The sequence below is a fragment of the Paramormyrops kingsleyae genome, chromosome 1 (genome assembly GCF_048594095.1).
Source record: "Paramormyrops kingsleyae isolate MSU_618 chromosome 1, PKINGS_0.4, whole genome shotgun sequence".
NCBI lineage: Eukaryota > Metazoa > Chordata > Actinopteri > Osteoglossiformes > Mormyridae > Paramormyrops > Paramormyrops kingsleyae.
The window spans coordinates 62,883,416-62,908,077 of NC_132797.1; the positions used below are offsets into that span (position 1 = coordinate 62,883,416).

Below are 24,662 nucleotides of genomic sequence, written 5' to 3' on the forward strand. Positions count from 1 at the left end.
GGCTGCCAGGCACAAGCTGTCAGAATGAGATGCATGTCTCGGCTCGTCAGAACAGAGTCCATCGGCTGGCCTTTGTATGAGACCCTGTCACGTGGTGTGAAACGCCATAGGATAGCCCGCTAACGCCATAGGACAGCCTTCCAGCCGCTGGAAGGCCCTGCTGTTTATAACCTGCCACCACCCAACTTTGAGTGGCAACTTTGAGCTTGGAGGAAAAGCCACATCAGCCAGTGGACAGGATGTTCGATTAACAGGCTGGTGCTGATCTTTTAACGAACCCTAATTAAAAGCATGTTTATTCTGCTGAGCTCAACAACACACCTGACGTCCCCTCACCTCCGAGAGTCTCTCCTGCAATGCATCACCTTTGCATGCTTAATCACTGAGGGGCCATATGGCAGATGAACCCCATGCCCCCCTCCTCACCCCCCAGGAAAAGAATGTGTGAAAATGGGCTCCACAAATGAAGAAGAGAGAAACAGGGATACAGGCGTGGAGCAGGCCGACTGTTGACTTTCCATTCCCCAGCTAAACCCCCCCATGCTGTTCCCAGGGGCCAGCGGGGTATGGGTCGTGTCCCATAAGCCTCGGGACAGCTGGGGTGTTTTCAAGGCTCGATAGCCATGAGAAGTCTGACAAGCCCCCATGCCGGCAGTGTGGCATGCGGAAATCGATACTTTGGATTTGTACCCGGAATACATACATACTAATAACCCCCCTCCACATTATATCCACAGGGTGGGGCCTTTTTACATGCAGTGACATTTTGGGTGACACCGCGGGCTTAATGCCACCCGGCTTGGCTCTGGCAGCAGGCAGGGGGGCTTAACAGGGGGGGCGTCACCGCGCCATCAGGGTCGCCGGGACCCGGCGGCAGCCAACACGAGTGCACCACTGCTTATTTGCTTATTTCCCCGTTTCCCATGAGGGCCCTCCAGATTCATGCCGTTTGTGTTTCTGTCCTGTTCTAGCAGGGAACAAAGCGATCGTACGGTCTGGTGCGAGGAGTCTTCAGCTTTCTGAAGCTGGACTGACTCAAGGGTACTACCATCTCCTGGGTCACAAGTCGGCATCCTTAACTGGCAGCTACCTGCTGCCCTCCACATCCTAAATACGCAGGCAGCCCCCCCTCATCGCCACCCCTGGCCTGTCCTCACAGCACCAGTTACTGTAAACACACACATGCCCCACAGCCATTGGCAAATCCAGGTGCCACTGTTGTTGTCAGGACAGCCAACTTGGGGGGGACAAGTAGGGGGGGCAGGTGGGAGGGGCTCCACATCCTAAAGGCCTAGAAATTACGAGTGTTGGGCCTGACATAGCTTTCCCTGGGGTGCATTGGAGGGGGGGGGGGGGACGGAAAAAGCATCGCCCAGTCCCCTTAGAGCTGTCAGAGGCACGGTATGAACTCCACAATGAAAAATGATGGGGCAATGTGTGGTTCAGCAGGTTATGACGGCAGAGTAATGTCACCATTGGGCCCGTCAGCAAAGCCATTAACCCCAAAAACACTCATTAAATGTACCCGCTAACCACAACGGTGCCAGCCCTGATTGGCCATAACTGCAGTTTCCTGATTAGTTCTGTTTTTGAAACCATTAGAAACACACTGACAATGGAGAGGCATGCGGCCCCTGTCACACGCTGCCGGATCTCACCTCGACAGTGCATGCCCTCGTCATAGCCATCCTCGCAGTCTCGCGCTCCGTCACATAGCTTGTTGAAGTGGATGCATTTTCTGGTGCCGACACACTGCATGTGGTTAAGGGGACAATTCACCAGCATGTCTCCAGGACCTGGAAGAGACCGAGCAGGTGCTATTAACACCCTGTGAAATAAAGTACAGCCATTATGATGTTCAGTACCATAACCATGTATACAGCTGGATTAACTGGAGCTTTCTGGGTAAAACATCAAGTTCAGCAGTGTCACATTATGTGACATTATGATGTCATCATGTGACATCGTGATATCATAAGTGGTCCAAACAAATCCTCTAATTAATGATAACAGTATTTTTAATGTTATGGGCAGCATGTGGCATAGTGGTTCGATTTAGAATCGTTAAGGATGCCAGCTTAAACTCCAGCAAGGGTTTTGCTGTTGTAACTGACAGAGCTTAGCTTTAAATATGTAAACCAGCTAAATTTAAATAAACACTCATTGTCACTTTCCCAACAATTCCAATACAGTGCATCAAGATTTCAGTGTCCAAATCAAAGCAGATCAACCTGCAGGAGGGTTGTGCACCATTTAACAAGCACTGGAGATTGTTTATAAACGTACCCTCTCCCCTTGCACCGTTCATCGCCTTAAACGGGCATTGACATGCTCTTCTGGGGAGATAAATAGCTCCGTGGAATTCGGCTCTGTTTAATAGGAACCCCATTCCCTGCATCGTGAGCGAAATTATGTCCTCAACTTACCCATCTCTCCGCTAGCCTTGCGTTTCATTTCGAACCAAAACAGGTACTTATTTTAGACTGCTGGACAGCGAGTTCTGCTCACGACAGATCATCTGCCACACTGTAAAAGCAGGCATCGCCACGGACGGCCGCTTGCACTCGCTCCTTGCTGACATCAATAGTTTCTGTGAACGTTTTGGCTCAAACAGGATAAACACTTTGTTTCCATCACGCTGCAGAAACCCCATGTTTATAAAACAGCCTCTCGATTACCTTTAAACCAAGGCCATGAGATCGGTTGAGGCTAGAGCTCTGATTCCCGAGGTAATGAACCGCCTGTGCGATCTGTTTAGGATGCCACTGGGGTCCAGAGGGTTGCGATGGCATGCGGGTGAAGTTAATAATCACAGTGTTGCATTAATGGTACGTAAAACCAGGTCTGTTAGTGCTGGAAACTGAAGGAACGAACCACAACAGAATATACCAAGAACGGCTTGATGTCAGACCTCTCTCAGCTCCTGCCCAGAGAACTGAGGGCATCTGTGCATCTGGATCCATTGTGTTTGTTAAGTGCCCTTAACCCTACAGATTACGGTCACCTCGATAGGGGCAGGGGGGCTGTATTTCTTCCTTACACACTGTGAGCCCATTTGCCAGTTGCTCCTATAGCTGGAGCTGCGCTAGTGCCCAGCATTTCTGCCATTCTCAGGGAAGATTCCAGCAAGGCCCAAACTTGGATCTGTGACCACGAGATGAGACTAACGCAGCAATACACACGTGGTTAAATGTACAGGTATCACTAGTTTGAGTCATACAATCCCTGCTGTGCAAATGTTTACAGTGAAGGCTTCAGACAAGAGGGAACATCCCGGAGTGCGTCTCACGTAAACGCACACGCCGTGTGCTCTCCCGAAATAGCAGGTATACCTCTTCTCCCGCAGGTATTGCACCTTAGGCAAATGACGTTACATCATGACCCAATGCTTGGCAAAAAAAATCACATTCTAAGGGCTCGGCAAAAGTGGTTTATTTGTGAAGTGCTTTTGGGGTGTGCTGGGGGGCGCGTTTGGTGCCAGCACTGCAGATCTCATTGGACTCCATGATGGTTCCCATAACCAGCTGCAGGCTCAGCACCACACAGCCAGTCAGTGGATGTAGACTTTACAGAATTACACCACCCTTACACACTTTACAGGCTTTATCTTACCCCTTCCTGACATATACCGCCTTATGTAAACACAGAAAACACACTTACTAAAATCACTGCTTTTTATTTTTACTGTGAGTATTGTTTTATATTTTCTTACAATTTTTATTATTTAAATCCTATTCATTTGAGCACGATTCAGGAAGCACTGGAGATTGGATGCGACAAATAAAACTTGAAACTTAAAGGACAAAAATGTCACTAGTGGATTAGGATGAAAAAGATCAGAAGAGGAGGTCATAGTGGGGGCCAGTGCGAGAGGAAAGGCTCTTTTACCTAAGGACTCTTCTCCCTGCAGCTTAAATACGTTATAAAGCGCGATATAAAGAGCATCACGTGACGTGCTGTCACCATAGCCGGATCAGCTAAAGATGCCCAGCTGTACATTCAGCCATCAGATCAGGTCAGCTGGATCTCATACGTTAACTTAATGCTGCAATTAAGCAGCCCGTTAGCGCAGCCATATTTCACCCGCTACATATTTAGAGGAATGATTTGCAGGGCGAGATGAGTATTTCTGCCTCGAATTCGCCATGATTCAATTTGATAGTGGCCGCCACGTTTCCTAAACGCCACCGGCTGAAGCACGGCATCATCCTGCCCCCCGTTTTCAGGGGAGAGAGAGCAGCATTCCGCATTTGGATATCAGATTCTGGGATGAGAAAGTAGTCGTTTACGGAGCGGAACCGTAGCACACTGCATTGTCTGATGCCCAGCCGGTATTGACATTCACCCCAGCTACACCCAGCGGCCAGGTTTACCGTCACTCACACCACGCATCTCTGTGAGGCCCCTGAGGTTTGGGGGAGGGGGGAAGGCGGGGGGCTACTGGCCCCAAATAGTCAGTATACTAAATATTAAACAAACTTGTTCCTCATGTTGAAGCTACCAACTAGCTACTTAACTACTGGTTCTACTCACTAGCTATCGGCTTAGTTTTTCAAACATCTGGGGAGAGGACTGAAGTGAAACAGCGAAGGCCCCCCGACGCCACCGAAAAGTGCTGATTACTGCCGCAGCCCTCGACCGGCTCCAGCGACTCCAGCACGACCGCGCCTTGCAAACGGATCACACACTAATTCCACCTGATGAGGGAGGAAATGAATATTCAGGAGGCCCGTCGCATGGTGGCGGTACGCAGATGGTCTCTGTACAGCCAAGGGATGATGGGAAATTACTCCCGTCTATTGCTCAACGGCAAATTACTATCTGGATTTCGCTAAATCCGACAAGGTCCTTTGAAATGAGAAGCGAAAGTCAGTGAAACGGGGGACAGCAAAGGAGGGGGGGCTCCTGACGGACATCTGTAATTGGGTAGCAATGAAGAAGACTGGGGGGGCTCAAGCTCACAGGCTAATTAAATTTACCCCCAAACCAAGTTCGGCAACCTTAACGAGCTAGAGGGACTCAAACAGTGAGGAGCCCCCCCACCCCCCCAAACAAGGGGCTTCAAAATTTTGTCTTTCATGCTTATCCTTAGCAGGATGTTCAGTCTGTCATGGCTGCTCTTTGCACTTTTGCTCGAATCCACCTCACTCACGCACTAAAGGCGTGAGTATCAAAACAACTGTGTGTTTCTGAACTGCGGGAGGAAAACAGACTGCCTGGAGTAACTCAAAATACCCACACAAACAAACAAACAAACAAACAAACGCACACAGAGCCCGAGGTGCCTGTGACCTTGGAGCTGTGCTGCTACAGTGATGCACGGATACACTCCAGAACCCTTCACACATCCAACAAAACTCATACATTCAAAATCAGACGGTCTGATGAACCGCACGCTTTTGAAATCAAACTAACAAGCCTCATACATTCTAAATCAATCCCACCCGATGTCACACTGCAAAATCAATCTAATGAAGCTCACACACTCAAAATCAGCCAGACGCACCTATGCTATTAAAAATCAGACAGCCTAAGGGACGTCAGAGTTATCCCAGGAAAGAATTAAGGTGAAAATAAATAAAGTACAGGGATTAGGCCTGATATACATGCAGCCAGTGGAGGCAATAGACATTTGCAGTTCAGCCTTTAATCAGGGCAAACAGTATGGCTATGGCAAACAGTGCGAGGAAAAGTGACTTTGCAAACAAACTCACACTGAGTTTATTCACCTTTCAAAATGTTTGTAAGTCATGGAGGTTAACTCATGATGCAGACTGCAGGAGCATGCCTGGCTATTTAAACACTGCCATGCTCTAAAATACTGACTAAATAAGAACTTTAATTATGTTGCCTTCCACAGAGCCTTCTAAATTAACGACTCACAAAATGTACACATTAATTAAAGGGTCAAAAACTCAGTCTTGTCCATTTAATGGTAAAATTATAGGCCTAGGTGTATGTAATCTGTTTTTTTTTCCTTAGGGGGTGGGGGTGCAGTGGGTGGAAAGATGGAAAGCTGGATCAATTGATCGATCAATGGGACGATCAGTACTGAGCATTCGTCATGATTTATACACTCTGCTGATTATAGTCTCGCCTGGCTGGTGATGCTGCCTGTCTGTGTCTATCCTGTTTATTTGATAGAATAATTCTCAGTATGGGGATGTATATATCTGTTTTTATGAGATCAAGGCCGTGTCGCTCACGCATCTGGCTGCAGCAGACAGCCACGCAGAGTCACATGGGTGTACGCGGCGCCCCCTTACTGCTGCTCTGATTCATATATGCCATAACAAGGTGGCTATCACGCATCGGCGCGACACGGTGCCAGGCCTGCAGGATGCGGTATTCATTTTCCCTGGTTTGAATCTGATACCTGGCGTGTGCTGTCACTGTGGACATGTGACTCATACCAGGAGCAACGCGTGTGTACACAGTACAGTGTGACAGACTGACATGTTGTGACATTTTATTGCTTAAAACCCCTCTGCTGCTCAGTAGGAAAGTCAGCCAGGGAAGAGGGCCACTAATGTCCATTTCACCTATACCCTGCTGCCTGAACACCACCACCTAACACACCCATACCCTACTGCCTGAACACCATCACCTAACACACCCATACCCTGCTGCCTAAACACCATCACCTAACACACCTATACACTGCTGCCTGAACACCATTACTTAACACACCCATACACTGTTGCCTGAACACCATTATCTAACACACCTATACTTTTCTACCCTAACACCTGACCCGTTTTAAGAAAGGTGACGATATCTGGACCATGGGAACAAATAGTTTGCACTTTTAACAGTTTTCTCTATGTTATAATTGTACCTGTCATAATGTGTTCCAATGTATTATTTAGTGAACTATTAATCAAAGTGAAAAAGGTGCTAAATACTGTGACCTCCTCAAGTTTAGCTATGTTCTTCCGCTTGAACGCCCCGGTCCAATGATCTCTTTCCCATGCTTTGTCCATGATGGTCTTATAGACAACTGCAAACAGCAGGACATCAATCAGCTGCCAGCAGCCATACCAGCTGCAGTTCAGACTAGCTAATTCACCTAAAGTTAAGCAGGTTTGGACCTGGCCAGTACTTGGATGGGAAAGCTGGCTTACTGTGGGAAGAGGTGTTGGTGTGGCCTACAGGGGAGCCCATCCCAGTGGTCTGGGTGGATCCCAGTGTAGTGAGGGGGGGTATATTTATAATATAATATGTGCATTGCAGGGTCACACATACGGTCAATTTAAGGCTTAAATTGTTAAATTAAGTTGCATGTTTCTGGACAGTGTAAGGAAACTGGTGACCGCTGGAGAAGCCAAACCCAAATGGGGTAAACTCTATACACAAAGCGGCTACCTGCTGCACTACTGTGCCACCTGAACAGGCTTGTACAATATCAGATGTCAATATCATTTCATGCACATGCAATTGTCACATTGCAAGAACCGCAGTAGTCTGCTGGGTTCAAACCATCAATATGTTGCGCTAAAACATTTTTGGTCAGTCAAAGGAAAAAAAATTAGCAATAGTTCCTTCTCAAAATTATCTAGTATATGTTTAAAAAATCAGTCTAAAGTTCACCTTTTTTGCATGAGATCTCATACAATCATAATCATTCTCGTCCTCGCTGTTTAACTTAATCATAGACTGTATGGTGCATTTGTGAGAAATTAAACAAAAATGAGCAAAGAGGAGAAACGTGAACAAGGACTAGTCATGAAAGGATATTGGAAATGTATGGAAATGTTTTGTATTCCAGAGACAATACTGAGCTAAAGCAAGTGATTGCCAGCACTGCTTTGTGTCTGATGGCACCAGCTAATGGCAATACCACCACCTTACTTGTCAGACTATGTCGGTAGATAATAAGTTCTATTTAGCTATATAGTTTATTTTCAGCTCTTTAATGTTACAAATATATCAAATATCGTTCAACCCTACTCAAAACACACAATCACACAAAAAATAATGAATATTTTATGGTTAATAAGTACCGTATTATGTAAGTTGATGTGGATAATAGCAGGGCTAACTTTTGTTTGGTAACGCTTTACATTAACTGCACCTTCATAATGCCTTTATATTGCATTCATAAAATGTTCAGCACACCTTCATAATATGTTCATTAAGTATTCATAAATGTCATGTATGTATATACCTTAACATCCTAACATCCCTTAACAGCTGTAATATACATTAATAACAAACATTATACAATAATAACAAACATTATAATTGCATAAACATGTAATGCTTGTTATTAATGAATATTAAAGCTGTTAAGATATGTCGGGATGTTAACATGTACTTGCATGCTGCTTATGAATGTTCTATGAATGCATAATAAATGCATTATGAAGGTGAACTTAATTTAAAGAACTACCTTTTGTTTTAGCAGCAACTTATAGTATTTTAACATAGAAGAATCATCGGAAATAAATGAAGCAAACTGATTTAAAGTCAAAGTGATGGAAAGGACAGGCTAGGCTACTCCGATTGGCTGAATGGCACATATCCATGGCTAACCATGTCCCTCAAACCTGAAAAAGTCTTCTTTGAGATGTATTTGACTGTATTTTCATTCACTTTAAATGTGAAGTGCTTCCACACTAGAAAATAGAGAGTGGTTTTCACTCTCTATTTTCACCTGAATCTACTATGTGCCATCTCCCTTCCCCCATATTACCAAGTAATCGAGAAGGAAAATTTTAATTGATGCTTTTTAGTAATCGAGTATGATCAAGTAACCATGACAGCTCTACAGTGCTGTAAAAGTGGCACTGTCCTTCGGATGATTCATGGATGAAAGAGGTCCTTGCTTTCTGAGGTCATAACAGATCCCTGGGCATCTTTCAAAATAGTAGGGGTGGTACCCCAATGTCCTGGCTAAAAATTTCCCACTATGCCCTATCATGTCTGGCCTCCTAATCATCCTCTACATCGAACTGGTGAACTTTCTCCTGCCACTGTGTGGTGAGTGCACTGGCGCAGAATGGCTATCATTGCATCATCCAGCTGCATGTGGGTGCTACACAGGGATGGTGGTTCAACTAGCTCTCTTGGTTCTGTAATGAGCTTTGGGTGTCTCGAAACGCGATATACAAATGTAACATTCATTCATTCATTCATCTAAGAGCATCAGCTTTTCATTTATGGCTTACTTTTGGTAGTTGCTGATTAGATGTGTTAAGCTGACTGGCCCCATTGACATTATGCTGCAGCTGTAAGCACACTGATCAGGGTGATGAGAAGTCTTTGACAGCCATTACGTGCTGAACCTCATTAAGCATCAATAGCGCTGATTAACTCATTACTTGACAAACTGACCATGCTCATACTGACGGTGGATGCTGCAGTCGATCAAAGCTTGGCTCTTCAGGTTCGGGGAGCTGTACTAATTGCTGCTGAGAAGGTACCTATTTCTTATTGTCCTACACTGGACAGAGTGCTCGACAGTAGACCCAGCACCTTGACGGGTTCACTAATGTTAATATGCAATTTGTTTGTGTGTTGCTGTTTTTTCCCCAAACTATTCTCCTTTTTAGGACCTGGGGTGATATCCGCAGACAGTGGGGCTCTGGGGTAGCTGTCAATCACACGTAAGCTAATCAGCGTGTGGGTATGTGAGTGTGTTTGCTCAGTAAATTAAAAACCCAACACCAGGGACAGAACATCATACCTCCATCTATTTATGTCCATTTCATTTCTTTATTGGTGTGAGTTTGCCACATCCACAGGGACTGGAGACGTCTACCTGCATTCGTCCTGATGGCTGCGGTCGCATTCATGAAGGCGATGGCATTCACACCGATGTCCGTCGGGAATTTGCTCCGAAATGTCAGAGATCAGCTGCCTTTTTTCCCCCAAACGAAACGCGGCCTTCATTTGTGGCATCTGTATTGAGATTTGAGTTTGCAGATTTAAGTTTGCACTTCTCTTTAGAGGGATGACTTTAAAGCTGGAAAAGTCACTGGGATTTCTCTTGCCGTAATACAGAAGTAGGAAGATACTTTGGGACAAGGCTTCATTGGGATAAACAAAGAAACACTAAGATGACATAACAAGAAGAGAAAACCTCAACGGTGTGTCCACACCAATGAAAAGACCCTGTAATTGTCTTCCCTTCATTCCCCAGAATGATGGCCTCTATAGTGTTGCCACAGTGAGGAGCGTCATGTCATAAACACAAGCATCACTTTGCATGGCACGTAGAAAAGTCCAGGGCTGACTCCAGGCCAACGAGGAAGACAAATCCTAAATCACATTTCACTTCAGAATGGTGCATGGCATGTTAAAATGAATATATGTGCATAATAAATCACATAGCAGATGAAATTAAGGACATTTATCATGTGCAGAAAGAAATGAAGGTGTCGCTTCATGGCCACTGCGAGTCGCCCGTGAGCTCTCCATCGTTCGTAGATTACGTCCAGAACCACGGCGGGACAATGAGAGGTCCATACATCATCAAGGAGCACCGTGCAAATGTGACATCGCTGACACAGCCCTGGCACTTTCCAGCAATGTGCATCGAGTCCGCCGACTCTATAGCGAAATGAACAAAACATGTGAAGATTAATTCAAAGACAGACTGAATGGAAAGCAGGTGGTACCATTACTCTTTTGAGCGATGCAAATGAAAAACTGGGATGAAGATTTTTCTCTCACACAGAATATGATCCATTTATCATTTCCAGTGGCTCTCTTTGAATAACATGGGTCATATGTCACCCGTCTGCTTTGGACAACTCAGTGATATCCCTCCAACTTAACCTTTCTCCTCCATCTGTGACCAAGAGTTTGGACATTCCAGTTATTACCAGCAGGGGGTACCCTGGATCAGTAAGGTCTGGGGCAGACTTTGACTCACCGTGAGGCATGGAGCGCTTTAGCCACACATGTGGATTTGAAAAACAGGCCTTCTTTTAAACCATACAGCTAGCTTGCTAAGTGAGCAGGAAGCTTCAGGGTAGCTACCCCACTGAGGACAGGCCGTGGAGAGACTGGGCCCTCGCTGAATCACCACCATGAGGCCCACGCGTTGTTACTCTTCTCCCTGCAGGAAGCCCTCGTGGGCCAACCTCACGACTGAAGTCCAAAGACAGTCACATATAGCGCAATACTACCTTACAGTATACCAGTTCCCAACTGGTTTCCCACTGGTGGGAATGTTTTCCCCTACTGACACAAACACGGCCAGCTACCAGGGGGCAGCCTATGGAAGATCTCTGACTGAAGACTGAGATCCATCCATCTTCTGCTCAGGCTTCCCTAGAGCCTATCGAGGTAGCACAGGGCACAAAGCTTGGCTCCACCATGGATGGGGCACAAAAACAATTGCATGATATCAATGAAAAATAAATAAAACAAGGGAAAAAAATCTAAATTCGGCTATAGTCAGCATTCAGGGAAAATTAAAAATCTCTTTGCAGGCTGTCCTATGGTGAAATTCAAATATGTCTTATTTCATGTGATATTAAGTTTAACACTCTGGTACAAAAGACACATAGACTTGATTCAGCTAACTGCAGAGAAACATGTGAACTCGCTCCACACTTCCACACATCACACTGGAGGGTAAACAGAAAGATAGAAATCAGACAGCTATATAAACAGGTAGGGATTCATCGGAGCAAGAGATAGAACCTGTCACACACCTCCCTCTGTACCCTCCGTGTAGTGATCAATATAGACCGCAAAGGGAGTCCCTACCTGCGAGGTGACCCATCCAAAGGGGTACTCAAGTTTTACTGAAATCACACTAGCGTGACAACAATATGTTTCCTACAATGTCCAAATGTGACATGAAAATCTCTGAGCAATCAGCAAAGTTAAAATAATTCACGAGCCAAGAAACTGGCACATGAGCTGCTATAACCTCTCCAGGGGATGTCTAAGCCAAGCTTCATGGAGTTTAACCTTAAACATCTTCAAAAAAGAAAGCAAATAATGGCTGGATGCTGCTGAGTACCCTTGAGATTTAGAAATCTCTCACTGGGAATACCATATCTGTGAGCTGCATCACAGAAAACATCAGAACTATGGCTTCAAAAAAAGTCATAAAAAAAAAGAAATAAAATCTGGAAATGTCAATCTGTAACAGCACTGCCTCTGCAGATGTGGCTTTTCCAGCACTTTCCAGAAGCTTGTCTCCTGTCCCTGCTCATGTCAGGTAACATGTTTTCCCTGGGCCTCTTGGGTAACATCTCCAGCACCCGCTCCGTGGGATGCTGCATCTGAGCCACATCACTCACTCTGCCCGCGGGCTGTGTGTGAACCCATTGACTTGAAATGCTCCTGTTTGACCCGAGCAGGAATTAAAGGATAGGAACTTTGAACGTCGTCATCGTCACTGTTCTTTGACGACGTTCTAAATTAGCGGTCCTATACCTTGTACGTAACGGGCTGGACAGGCTGCTGACAAGAGTTATATCCAACCAGAAAACGATGACAAACTCTGAGCATGTAGAAGCCTGTGTTCCCGTTCAAGGAAAATCCACCGGGCCGCCACGGTGACAGGCCGGCTTAGAACATGACGTGGCCTAAAGCACGGAAAACAGTATGAGTATCCCAGCCCACAGGAAGGCCAATATTCAGACGGAAATGATCAGAGCTACACCCGAATATCCTACCCATAATATATGCGGAAATATTGAGGCTATAAGACTGCCATAAATGTAAATAAACGTTAGATCCCCCTGTTCAGGCCTGCAGAATTTCATTCTTGTAACAAAGCATGCAGTGCTGGGCGTCGACAGAGAAGCATTTAACGTTCTGCTTGCTTAGCGTCGCGTCAGCAGGCTGAAAACACTCAGCAGTAAAACGCATCTTTCGTCATCCTCTCCCAGAGCTTGGGACAGTAAAATAAGCTTATTCTTTTGCATTTTACCAGGGATTCTCAGCACCCTGAAATAAACTACATTTTGCCACTTTGGCTACAGTCTGAGCACTGTCACATTTCCCCGTCCACTACGGCCATTTTTGACTCAAGCCTGCTGCCACACACTGACCAGGTGATCGTCTTCAGCTGAGGGACAGACCCCCCAAACCATATTCGAGCCAGGAAATAACAGCACAGTCAGATCCAGGACACAGAGACCCCCCCCCCCCCCACCCCCCAGTTCACAGGACATCACCGTTTTGAAAGAATTTTAAGAAATGGGGGTCAGAGCAGCTCACGCCTCCTGCCACAAAAACATCAGCTTAAAGGTCATTTCTCTTACAGCATGCAAAGTATTTTATCGTTTTTGACTCCAGCACTTTCCAGCTGACCCTTTTTGACTGGGAGCACATTTAAGGAGAAGCCCACTTGGACGCACCATATGGAAAAGATTCCTAGCTACTTGCACTTAAAAACCCAGCATGACGCCCTTCTATGAACGAGAGCCGGCAACATTAGGCCCCAGAGCAGCTTGCCATCGCAGTGTTTTCTGCATTGATTGGGAGTCGACATTTAGCATATAGCCACTAAGACGTAACGTCGGTTCTCTTGTTTTTCTCCAGAGTCGGCCCAAATAATACCACTTTACGCAAGGCTGCATTCTCAGCCTCATTACAGAACGACGGCCTCAAGCCGCCTCTTCACCGCCATGTCGACACGCTCTTTCGCTCGTTAATACAGCACATGCTTATGAATAATGCAGCGCGTTGCGTGCCAATAATCAGCCGTTCATACAATCGCATGAGCAGCTCAGCCATGTATTACAAATCACCGCTCCGGTAACTAAAGCAACAGTACTTATAAATGCATGAAAATGCAACGGAGGATGACAGACAGCCTATTTGTGGCGAGATGCACCACTGGAAATGCATTGTTTTTTATTATTAGCAATATCGCATTGTAGCTTATGCGCTCATGCTCCGTGCCAAATAAAGCTTTTGAGATGTTTAGTGACAAACACAAATTAGAGAGTTTAGCTCATTATAGGTGGTGGCAGGGAGGGGTAAATAAACAAAAGAGAGGAAGAACATCGCCAGGGGTACAGAAGACGCAGTGCAGGATTCACTACTGAGGTTACTTTGTACACACTTATTTACAGGGGTTTATCTTTCACTAACTCACACACATTCCAGGTTTTTAGACAGACCAGAGATGTACCCACTGTGGGGTAAAACTCCATATCCCACTTCTTTTAAATCTGAACTACATCTATGTTCATAGTATCTACTGACCATGGAAACCAACAATAGGCAAACCAATTAAATCCTTCCATGTAGAAGATCAAACCAGAGTATCTGAAGAGTCCCCCCAAGGAAATTAAAGTTCAGGGGCATATCAATGCCGGAGGACATGCCCTGGAAACATCTAATCACCCTGAGGGACAGCCGCGGGCACAGACATGGCACAATGTGAAGCTCTGTCCTTCAGCAGGCTAACAAAATGCTAATGCTGCATTAGCCGCCAGGCATCCTTCCTGCAGGTGCCGATTCTCTAGGGGAATGGACACATTTATGAGCATTTTATTCTAACATATGAGGGTGCTGGCCGACATCCCGCGTAAACTGTCCTTATAAAACTGAATCAAACAATGGAGCTGCAGCTTACCCATTTAAAGTGGCCAGACAAAGGCATCCAGAAGCTTCTAAAAGACCACTCTCATGTGAGCGGCTTTGCTTTAACTTCAGGGCTGTGCTTTTCAGCTACTGTGCTGCAGAGGGCGTTAAGAGAAATTGAGATATGCTAACGCCGTGCTAGGCCACGTTTGTGTGATAGTCATGTCTATGTAGCCAATTAGCAAGTAACTGACCAGTGTTATGGCTAATGTTACTGTAGACCAGGTGACCATTCCAACAGGAACTGGGGTTTTCTGATTCAGCACCCAAAGGCTTGATGAAAGTCACCACACAGTCAGATTACAAAAATATGATAATAGAATAACACAATCTTACATTTAATCAGAGTGGGGGAAAAAATGCAAGGTGCAAACAAAAAAAAAGGTTCTATTAACATTCATGAATCTCATTTCCAATTAAAAGACTATTTACAGGTAATTAAATAAATTAAATGTATAATTAAAAAAGGAAAAAAACATGTGGATTCAACTTTTAATTACAATTGTTAATGGAGAATAAGTTCAGTTAGTCAACGCTGATTCGCTTTCGTGACCTTACACACGCCATCACTATTTGGAGCATCAAGGAGTCGAAGCAACATTGTGTCAAAATTAATCACTATAGATTACAGAGACAGGTTTGGCGTTATCTGTTTAATGAAGATGTTAGTAGGACAGCAATTTCATCTGGAATGTCACGTTGCATCAGAAGCAATCTGCCATTTGTTGGTTCACCCGTTATCTACAGGTAAGCAGAAAATACTCTGACAAGTACAGTAATTGACTGCATATACGACTCCTCCACCCAATAACGATTCTGCTCCACCAGAAATTACTTGGAATTAGAACTTAAGAAATCAATTTGATGTTAAGGCTGATTGGTGATGAGGGAGGAGGGGGGGCTTCCATGACTGAGACAGCTTTGTAAAGAGTGTAACCCAGTCACATGACCTGAAACATCCATAAAAATGCTGTGATCATCTCTGTGAGGAACATCTTCATTGACTGGCTCTCAAGCTTGGTCAGAAAACGGCAGAAGAGTTCTCAGTATCCAAAATGAGTGGCTAGAGCTAGGGTAACATCTGTTTGGCTAAATATTACAGGAAAAAACAGCCTCAATAAATAGGCATTCAATGGTTAGAAGGGCCATCAACACCCTCCCAACTAATGTGGCTGCCACCAGCTTTTCCCAGGAACCCTGTAGAGAAGATCCTCTAAAATACCTGCTGGGGATGAACAGAATGGCCCGGGTCGGGTCAGAGCAAGTCATCTAACCAGACCGGCTCTGAACCACAGCCCTACATGGCTTCAGATCAATCGGAAAGTCCAACACCGAGGCCAGCCACTTTCAGCTTCAAACGGCATGCCCAGACGTAGGGGGAGGAGATGTCTTATCGGTTACTGACGATTAAAAAATATTATCTCAAGGTCAGCTTGAAAGTACATGTTGGAAACGCCTAATTTCTCCTTTTTCCTAAAAAAATGACATGTTAACATCAGCCGCCGTATGTATCTGCAGCCATTATGTGTTAATGCCCTTAGCGTGATTCATTTGTTTATCAAAAAAAAAACATAATGTTCCCAGTGCTGAAAAACATCATTATCGCAGCTTGGAGAACACCAAGCATTCAGTGATCCGGCACGTATCATTCAATTTGGCATCTTTGTTGCATTACCAGCCTGTAGTTATTCGCTTTTAATAACCCTGAACAATGAAGTGGACCTGACCAAAACATTTCAGATCAACAGCTTCAGGTAGTGAATGAGAGTGGGGGGGGGGGGGGGGGTACAGCCAGCTGGCCTTGGACCCCCCAAGATATTTTTTTTTCTCCTTTAGCTAACAGGAATTAATTTCCTCCCACTCAGATTTTTGCTACTGTAGGATACCAACAGTTATGTCAGTATTTCAGTTTGCTCCTGTTCTCGTTACATCTTTTTAAGTGCTTCGGGCCGACTATTGTGTATGGCGCTATAAGAAAACAAACTGCTCAGACCCCAAAATGATGAGTTTCCACTTCACCAAGCAGGATATGAATTTCAACTTGTGGCCAGTCCCAGCCTCCTAGTCTTTTACATCTGCAGTGTTTGGAGAGTGTTTGGGAGCCTCACTGGCAGCAGAATGTTCTGGACACATCCTGAAGCTATGAGGAGCTAGACCTGCTTACCATTTGATTGGCATGACCAAGGTGTGTCAGTGACCTGATAGCAGTCCTGCAGGTGCCGCTGCCATTTGTATAAATAAGTCACTAAGTCATTAAATCATCATGAAGATGCTCCATTCAAAATTTCCAGACTGATTTGATCAGATGTTGTTGCAAACATCCTTACATGTAATAATTTTCAAGTCAATAAAATGGCTACTCGGTGTAGCCTGGTTGGTTGGAGTACATTGGCTGTGGTGAGTAACAAACAATCTCAGGCACTTTGCAAAGGTCAAACACTGTTCACAAAAGCAATGCCCCATGACCTTGAGGGGATCCTTCAGACAGCAGCGGTTGCACACAGCAGTACCTCCCCCCTTACCCCTGGAGCTTGGTGGCTACCTGGAGATGGGGGTGGTGCAGGTCGCTCCATGCAAATCCTGCTTAGTGGCTATGCTAATCTGCAGATCTCAGGGAGCACATCAGCAGTCGCCTTGTATCTGATCAACTGGACACAGCCGCAGACACTGCTCCGCTCCTTTTACTGCTCATCGAGGAGACTTGTTTTATTCTGCATTCCCACATGATCAGCGGGAGGCATCTGCAGTATCCATCACTCCTGTCTGGGCCACACCACTCTGCCTCAGCCAAAGTCTCGTGGACAGCATTCAGCTGCTTGGCTCATTGCTCCTGTACTCGAAATGTGCACGTAGTTATAGGCAGAATTATCAATGTACCACAGCCCAGTACATTTCTGTATCTCCACATCCCACCAAATATATATCTCACGTTATAATGTTCCTAACTACAGCCGCTGGCCGAGGCCAAAATCTTTTATGACCAATCTGGCGGCAGGAGGTCGCCTCATCAAAGTGGACAGCGACCACGTTAGGCATTAAACGTTGCTTCATGATACTGCGCTCTCCACTGATTTTATATAGATGGACGTTTATGGAAAATTACACCAATTGGCCATAAATTCTTGGCACTACCAAGAAGATTCTATTATTATAACTCCCAAAAATCATGTAAATATTACCTAACTATTATTATTATTATGTAGTAGTATGGTGGTGATTATAATACATTTTATAAAAATGGCAGAAAACACGTAAAATTCAGTCAAACTGCAGCAGAACTGCAGAGAGGCTTTGGTCTTGTCAAGCTTGATTGATGGGACCTGCTTACTCCCTTTATCACACAGGAAATACACAAAGTTACACCGCCTTCTAAGGACATACATGATTTGTGAATACGCAGCTTTTTCACCAAGCAGAAAAGGCACGACTCAGTGATGTGTTCGTAAGGCTATTCTCCATGAATATACAAAACACTCAAGCACAAAGAACAGCAATATAAATGACATAACCTACTGGCAAGACAACAGATGAAACAATCAGCATAAACAACTGAAAATTATGACATCTGAGTACATGATATATTTAATTTCATAGTGAAATTGGCTGTTGTTTTCATTGACAAACGGATCATTGTAACTGACACAAATAAATGTAAGTGAGATTGAGGGCCGAATATCACAGCCCTTCATAAATGAACATCCCAGATAGTCCTGTCACTCTGCCTGGCAATATTTTACAATTTCCGAGCCGAAATGCTGTGGATGATGAATTATGCCTGGAATTTCACTGCATCATCACCTGGAGGCATTATGAGTGTGGCATTTACATCTGTTGTTATTAAAAGACCTGGTAGCTACAAATTCTCCGTTTGATAGCGCTTCAGAAATACATTGAATCATAGTTTAAATCCTGTTTCACTTTTTTTTCAGGCAAAAGAATACAATTTAATTCCACCGTCTGCCAATGTTAACAAGATTTTACCATTCCACAAAATTCACATGCACTACTACTTAGATAGATCTGTTAAAATGAAGCTGACCGGATTTACGTAAATGATAATGGATTCTGAGTGGTCTGCGGTGGTGGTAGTGGGGGGGGAGGGGCGTGGGGTCAGCTGACATAGTACCTTGGTGTCAGTCCTGGGATTTTCTACCCCCCTGCCTCAGGCAGGAATTAAAAGGCCTGTGATCTTCTTCCATCCACCAAAAAGCCGAACACAGGCATTTCAATAATACGGAAACACAAGTGGGCATACCACTGTATTAGTTACTGAGACTGCTCTGCGGATTTACGAATAATACACACTGATCCTACTGCCTCTTCGTCTCTAAAAATGCACTTAAGTCTATTAAACGTTCTGATTCCCATGGAAGAAATAGACTGCAAACAGCCTCCAAAGAATGAAAGAAGCTGTGTAGCAAAGGCTAGAGGCATCCCCATACGAATGCAGAATGTTCCAGAGAGCAGAGGTGCTGTCAAGCGCCTCCTTTTAGTGATAGCTTCATTACGAGTCATCAGAAGGTGAATATATCACAATGCTGCCAAAAGATGCTAATGCTATTCCTAGCTTAGCATGAATAGCACACTGAGGCCTGTACTTTTAAGATTAATATCACGGACAAATATCACATTAATATCACATTAGCATTGCAAAGTTAATTATATGCAATGTGCGACCCTATGCTGAATAACTGCTTATGGGAGATGAATCGATGTTTAATCAACAGTTGGGTATTGAGGGCTAAATATTGAGTACACCAATTAAAATTATAATAACTACACAATTACTAATGACAGAGATAGTAAAACAAATAACATAGTTATAAACTGTTTAGCACTACATTATAATTTGTGTGAGCTTTTGTTTTACTTACATGTTAATTACATTTGTAGGGTAATGACAAATACTGAAGGAAAAAGGAGGGGAAAAAAGATTGAGCAAGATGAAGGGCCTTCATTATGTACGCATGTGAAGACAAGCTAACTCTATATCATTCCAGTCTGCCTACTATGGAAAATGCCATAAAAATATCCTCATGGTCTTGTAGAACTGTATGAATTATGAATAACTTATTTTTACCAAATTGTAGAAAAATATCCTGCCAAAAATATTACCTAGAAACACGTAAAATCACTGCAATAGGAAAGCATGGTCTATTGGCCACCCACAGAACAGAGTGCACCAGAATGGTCAGGCTATAGGCAATATTCCTTGGGCAGCTGCCGATACAGAATTACATGGACAAAACAAAACAATGCTGGATGTAATTGGGATCAATACTCACTCACTCCAAAAGCCACAGCCGTCTCAGGGAAACACAGAAACCGCTCCCTTAATCTGACTGAACCCTGCTTAACCGCTCTCATTGTTTACTGGAAGGCCAGTAGTATCTTAATTACATCTCCTGCTCAAAAGGCAATGGAATAAAGTATGCAAACACAGTTTATAAATGCCAGTCGGTCCAGTTTAGTGTAGAACACTACTGCACAATCAGAACAGAACCAGGCGGTTTTCATCAAGCACTTTTCAAAGTGTTGTTTTTTTTTTTTTTTTTTTTTTACCAAAAACTCAAACTTTCCCCCATTTAACGAAATGGCACATGCAAAATAATCATCAAAACCAAAGGACATCATATCTTTTTGTTAATGGGTTTCATGTGTTATTATTGGTTTTCAGACAATAAACAGCAGAACTGCTGATATACAGGGAGACGATTCACTTTATTTTTTTTACACTTTTGCTGTAATTAGCAGTCCAGTCCATACTTCTTATTATAACTTCTGTACAGAAGTACCATGAGATTCAGATTCAGTGGGTGGTCAATTATTGTCGGTATTCCCCTACAAGCGCTCTCCCGTTCTCATCAAACATAGCCGCCACAAATTAGAATCGTATGTGATGGGCACCAGCTCATTAATCATTTTTTAATCCCTCACCAACGAAGAAAATACATTAAGTGCTGAGGCCATGGTTGTGTGTGATATCACTCACTGACAATTACCATGACAGACGCACCACTAGTACCGACACGAATCTCAGGTGTGTAACAATCAGTGATGCTTGGTGAGCTTCTGGAAACCCGGGGAACCTCCAAGGGGAGCCACACGGATGTCAACAGTGTTTTGCATAACGACGGAATGTGCCTCCTTATGGTGGGAGATGCGGACATGGTCATGGGAGCGCGGGGCGCCTACATCTGCCCAGAGTTTTGTCAGAACCATCTGGAAGGCATGGATTCCAGCCCTCGGAAACTCCAGCCGGGCCGCCCCAGCAAAGGGACTCCCCCACATCAGGGATGGGGAAAGGCTGACACCTCATTCGAGAGCGGCATGATGGATGACGGCAGCTCACTATGTCTTCATGTGGAAGCTGGCGAATGGTAAGAAACCTCTGAGTGAAGGTGACACCATGTACAGCAGATATACTGCAATATGCAGGAGCAAAAGAAGAAAGGGCATGTCAGCACACATCTTGGAAGCTACAGCGCCCCCTACGGACGTGCCTGTAGACATTAAGGCATCCGACAAGGAACCGAAAACAAGAAGAAAGTGGACAAGAGCACTTATCGGACCAGACTGCAAAACCATCATGAGACAAAAAAACAGGAAGATATGCTGATAGCATGCACAGTAGAGAAATAGCACGATAGCATACAGCAGAGAAGGATCCAGAAACCCCCAGAGAGATTACCACAGATCTCATCAATTACCACAGACACATCACCACAGAACATTTGAAGATGACCATCAATGTTCATGTTAAATTTGCCTGTCAAATACTGTTAAATGGTCAACCACTGACTATTAAATTATTAAGAAATCGCAGTAACATTTAATGACTGACTGAATATTTCAATGCTAATCTATTAAAAATAAAATATTCATACTTCTAGAAAATTGTGTAAGACCACAGAGAAAATACTTCCAGTACTTGACTGGAAGTAACATTTTTTATCATAATATCCTAGTGCGCATTTCGAACATTTTCTGAACATTTAGTCTACAAAGGGCTCTGTGGACATAGCCATTATGTTAAGAATATGTTACCGAACAACAAACCACCTTTGGGGACAGCTGGAAGGTACCATGTTTTGAGGAAAACTGTTTTAGTTTTCTTTTTGTAGCATTCCATAGCCTAGAACTCTCAAAATATCAGGAAAGACTTTGATGACTTTATTCCCACAGCTGTCTGTATCTGTACATTTCAACAGCAAAGGCCCTCCCGTTAAGGAGAGCTTCAAAAGAGGGCCGAAAACCTGTCCTTTGAAGTCAGACATGTGCCCGTGTTGCCAAGCACCTCGGCGTCATTCAACGGCACATTCCACGATCACTCAGAGCTACCATATGCTTAGCTAAGTGTGCTGGACCATGCCGGCACTGCTCTGACATTTGCTCTAATATGTCAGGCTGTCACGCGAGGCCAGCCAGGCTTAGTAGGACAAAGCAGCAAGGTACTCTTTCTTCAGCAGAAATTTTTGGGACAAACATGCTTTACCATCCATCTGTCCATCCGAGATTGCAATAATTCAAAGTTTCATGAGATCCTACCATTGTGTCCCGGATTATATCTCCTACCGGGGGACGAGCCTGGAAAGGTCAGACAAGCCATTTTTAACTTATATCTGAAGAAGCCTCACATTCACTCCCCCCCAAAGTTGCAGCACTCAAACGCCTGCTTGATGATTTAATGGCGGGAGCTTCTAGAAGCTTTTGGCATCCCTCAGCCAGTATGCGTTCTTTGCAAATGATAATACAGTCGAACTTCGTTACAACATACCTCGGGGGACATTAAGAATTTGTACATTATAACCATAGTACCTTGTAACCAAGTCCCTCAAAATGAATGATAGAACACAAAATGTATATAAAAAAACTTTTATAAAACACCCCTCAAGTTGACACTATGACATACAGCTTGTGTACTTTGAAGAATATAGTTCCTATTCTGAATAGGAACTATATTCTTCAAACTAGGTTAATATCAGTTACTCATAGACAGACGACATAACGCAAAATCCACTGCCGGCTTATCGTTCAAATCGCCTTACTATAACCTAATGTCAAACCGAAATTATGCACCTGTATGATTCAATTGGCTGAAATAAATTTCGATACCATGACACCATGCAAAACCATGAAAATACGGGGGCTGCATGCAAGGAGTCCGGCCGGCGTGGAATGCTTCGTGAGGATAGGTTCATTGAATTAGGCGTTGCTAAGCGATGTAGATGGCCGGCAACAGCCGATTCTGAATTGTGCGCGCACTCGGAAGATGAGGCTGTACGTTGTAACGAAGGTCAGTTTGCCTATTTTCCTCTGAAAATCATACGTTATATCGAAGTTTACGCTGTAAAGGTGTACGTTCTAAGCGATACCGGCAAATGGAATAATGCATTACGCGAATTCGGGACATTGAAATTTGAACGTTGTATTGGTGTAAACGTTATAAACGGGGTACGTTGTACCGAGGTTCGACTGTACTGTAAATCAAATCAACACTTTTCTCCAGGACGCCACATTGCAGAAAGTGTCATTTGGGTGCCAAAGAAATTCCAAACTGCCTCTGTAAATGACATCTAAAGAAAATCACCAGCATCTAACTGCATTTGCAGTAAAGGTGAATCACAGTCGAACAGGATCACCGCCACCTATACACACGTTTATATCAAACACTCTGATTGATGTTCCCTAAAGGAAAACAGGGGTTAGGGGGGCCACCATTAGACCCATGGCTGTGACTGTCACTAAGGTTTATGAGTGTGGTTACTGGGGCACATCTCCGCCTGCTGTCGGTGCTTCAGCCAAGACTGAAAAAACAGACAGCGTCCAGCTGTTTGACAGTCACTTCCAAACATAGACTATGGGGACAGTACAATGTGAAGGGTCCACAGCATTCAGGCTAAGGTGCAAACGATCATCTCCCTACAGGAGAGGTGAGTGTTTTAGGGGAACTGAGGCAGCTGATACCAGCTAACAGACATGCGGCACAACTTGTAGACATCCTGCAGTGGTGCACATCAAATCAAATCAAATCAAAAGAAAAAGTTTTATTTGTCACATACACCATTATACTCAGTACATTGTGCAGCAAAATGCTTGGATGCCTAGCTCCAAGACTGTCAAACAGGGGACAGAATGACCCGACTCGGGGAAACATACTAGAACGCAGACTTAAATATACAGGACTAATTAACAACAACTAGACACAGCTGGGAACACCGGGATTCCACACGAGGTAAATGAGGGGGGCGTGACACATAGGAGGATCAGACAAGCAGGGCATGACAGTGTGCAACTCGCACTAAAGTGGCAGGTATTGCAGCAAAGAGTTTAAAGAATAAGCATTTACAGAAGCAAACTGTTCATATTTGTGTTGAGCAGGCTGTTGGAACATTGGTTATGTAGCATGAACACTTCCAGGAAAATATACAGTTGGTCAAAATAGCCAAAACTGAAAGGCACATTGGAAAAAGTATTAATTCCGCATCTAAATGTCAATTTTACTGGATTTATAAGAAAAAAGAAACAATTAAAATATATGATCCAGTTGAACCACAGCATGGGTATTTCAGCCTGTGTCTGTGATAGAAAATCATCAGAAGTGCGACGGACTGCAGTTAAAAGATGAGCATGCTGTTGGCGAGCGGGTGAGTCAGTCTATCTGTGTCTGTCTGATTTCACACTGGGCCTGCTGGGAGTTAGGTATGTTTGTAGGGATGAGGTGGCCACAGCGGCTGCGAAAAAAAGCCTCAGGACTTGGATGGGACCAAAACAAAAAAGGCAGAGTTTCAAAATAAAAATAGGGGGACTGGAAAAAGAAGAAGAAGAAGAAGAAACCAACACAAAGGAGAAAGAGGACAAAGAGATAATCTGAGGGCAGGGTCACGAGTATGCAGCAACAATTTCTGTTTCAACCTACGAAGCCTTCCAGGTAGGAGAACACCACTGGTAAATGAAAAATTGGAGTGTCACGGGCCAGAAGCCCTTCGGTCTCTCTCTGTGACCCACCTTAGTTTCAATTAGCCTGTGGATTTACACAGAAATTAATTGCCACAAAGACATCGCAGCATCATGACTCCCTCCAGCAGAGGTTGAGACCA

At 44.3% G+C, this 24,662-nt stretch overlaps 1 protein-coding gene across 6 annotated transcripts in view; it reads right to left on the reverse strand.

The window, feature by feature from the left end:
• The window catches only part of LOC111856674 (low-density lipoprotein receptor-related protein 1B-like), a 276,774-nt gene that overhangs the window by 197,486 nt on the left and 54,626 nt on the right, over positions 1-24,662 (reverse strand). For 5 of the 6 annotated variants that reach the window (XR_011993593.1, XM_072717420.1, XM_023836816.2 and 2 more), the window contains one exon: positions 1,659-1,796. Coding sequence is in view for 4 of the 6 variants with exons in the window: in XM_072717420.1 (XP_072573521.1) it covers positions 1,659-1,796 (138 nt within the window). In the remaining 2 variants the exon portion in view is untranslated. Of the gene's footprint in view, positions 1-1,658; positions 1,797-24,662 lie in introns of those variants that run through there. The other variant, XM_023836822.2, reaches the window with a different exon arrangement.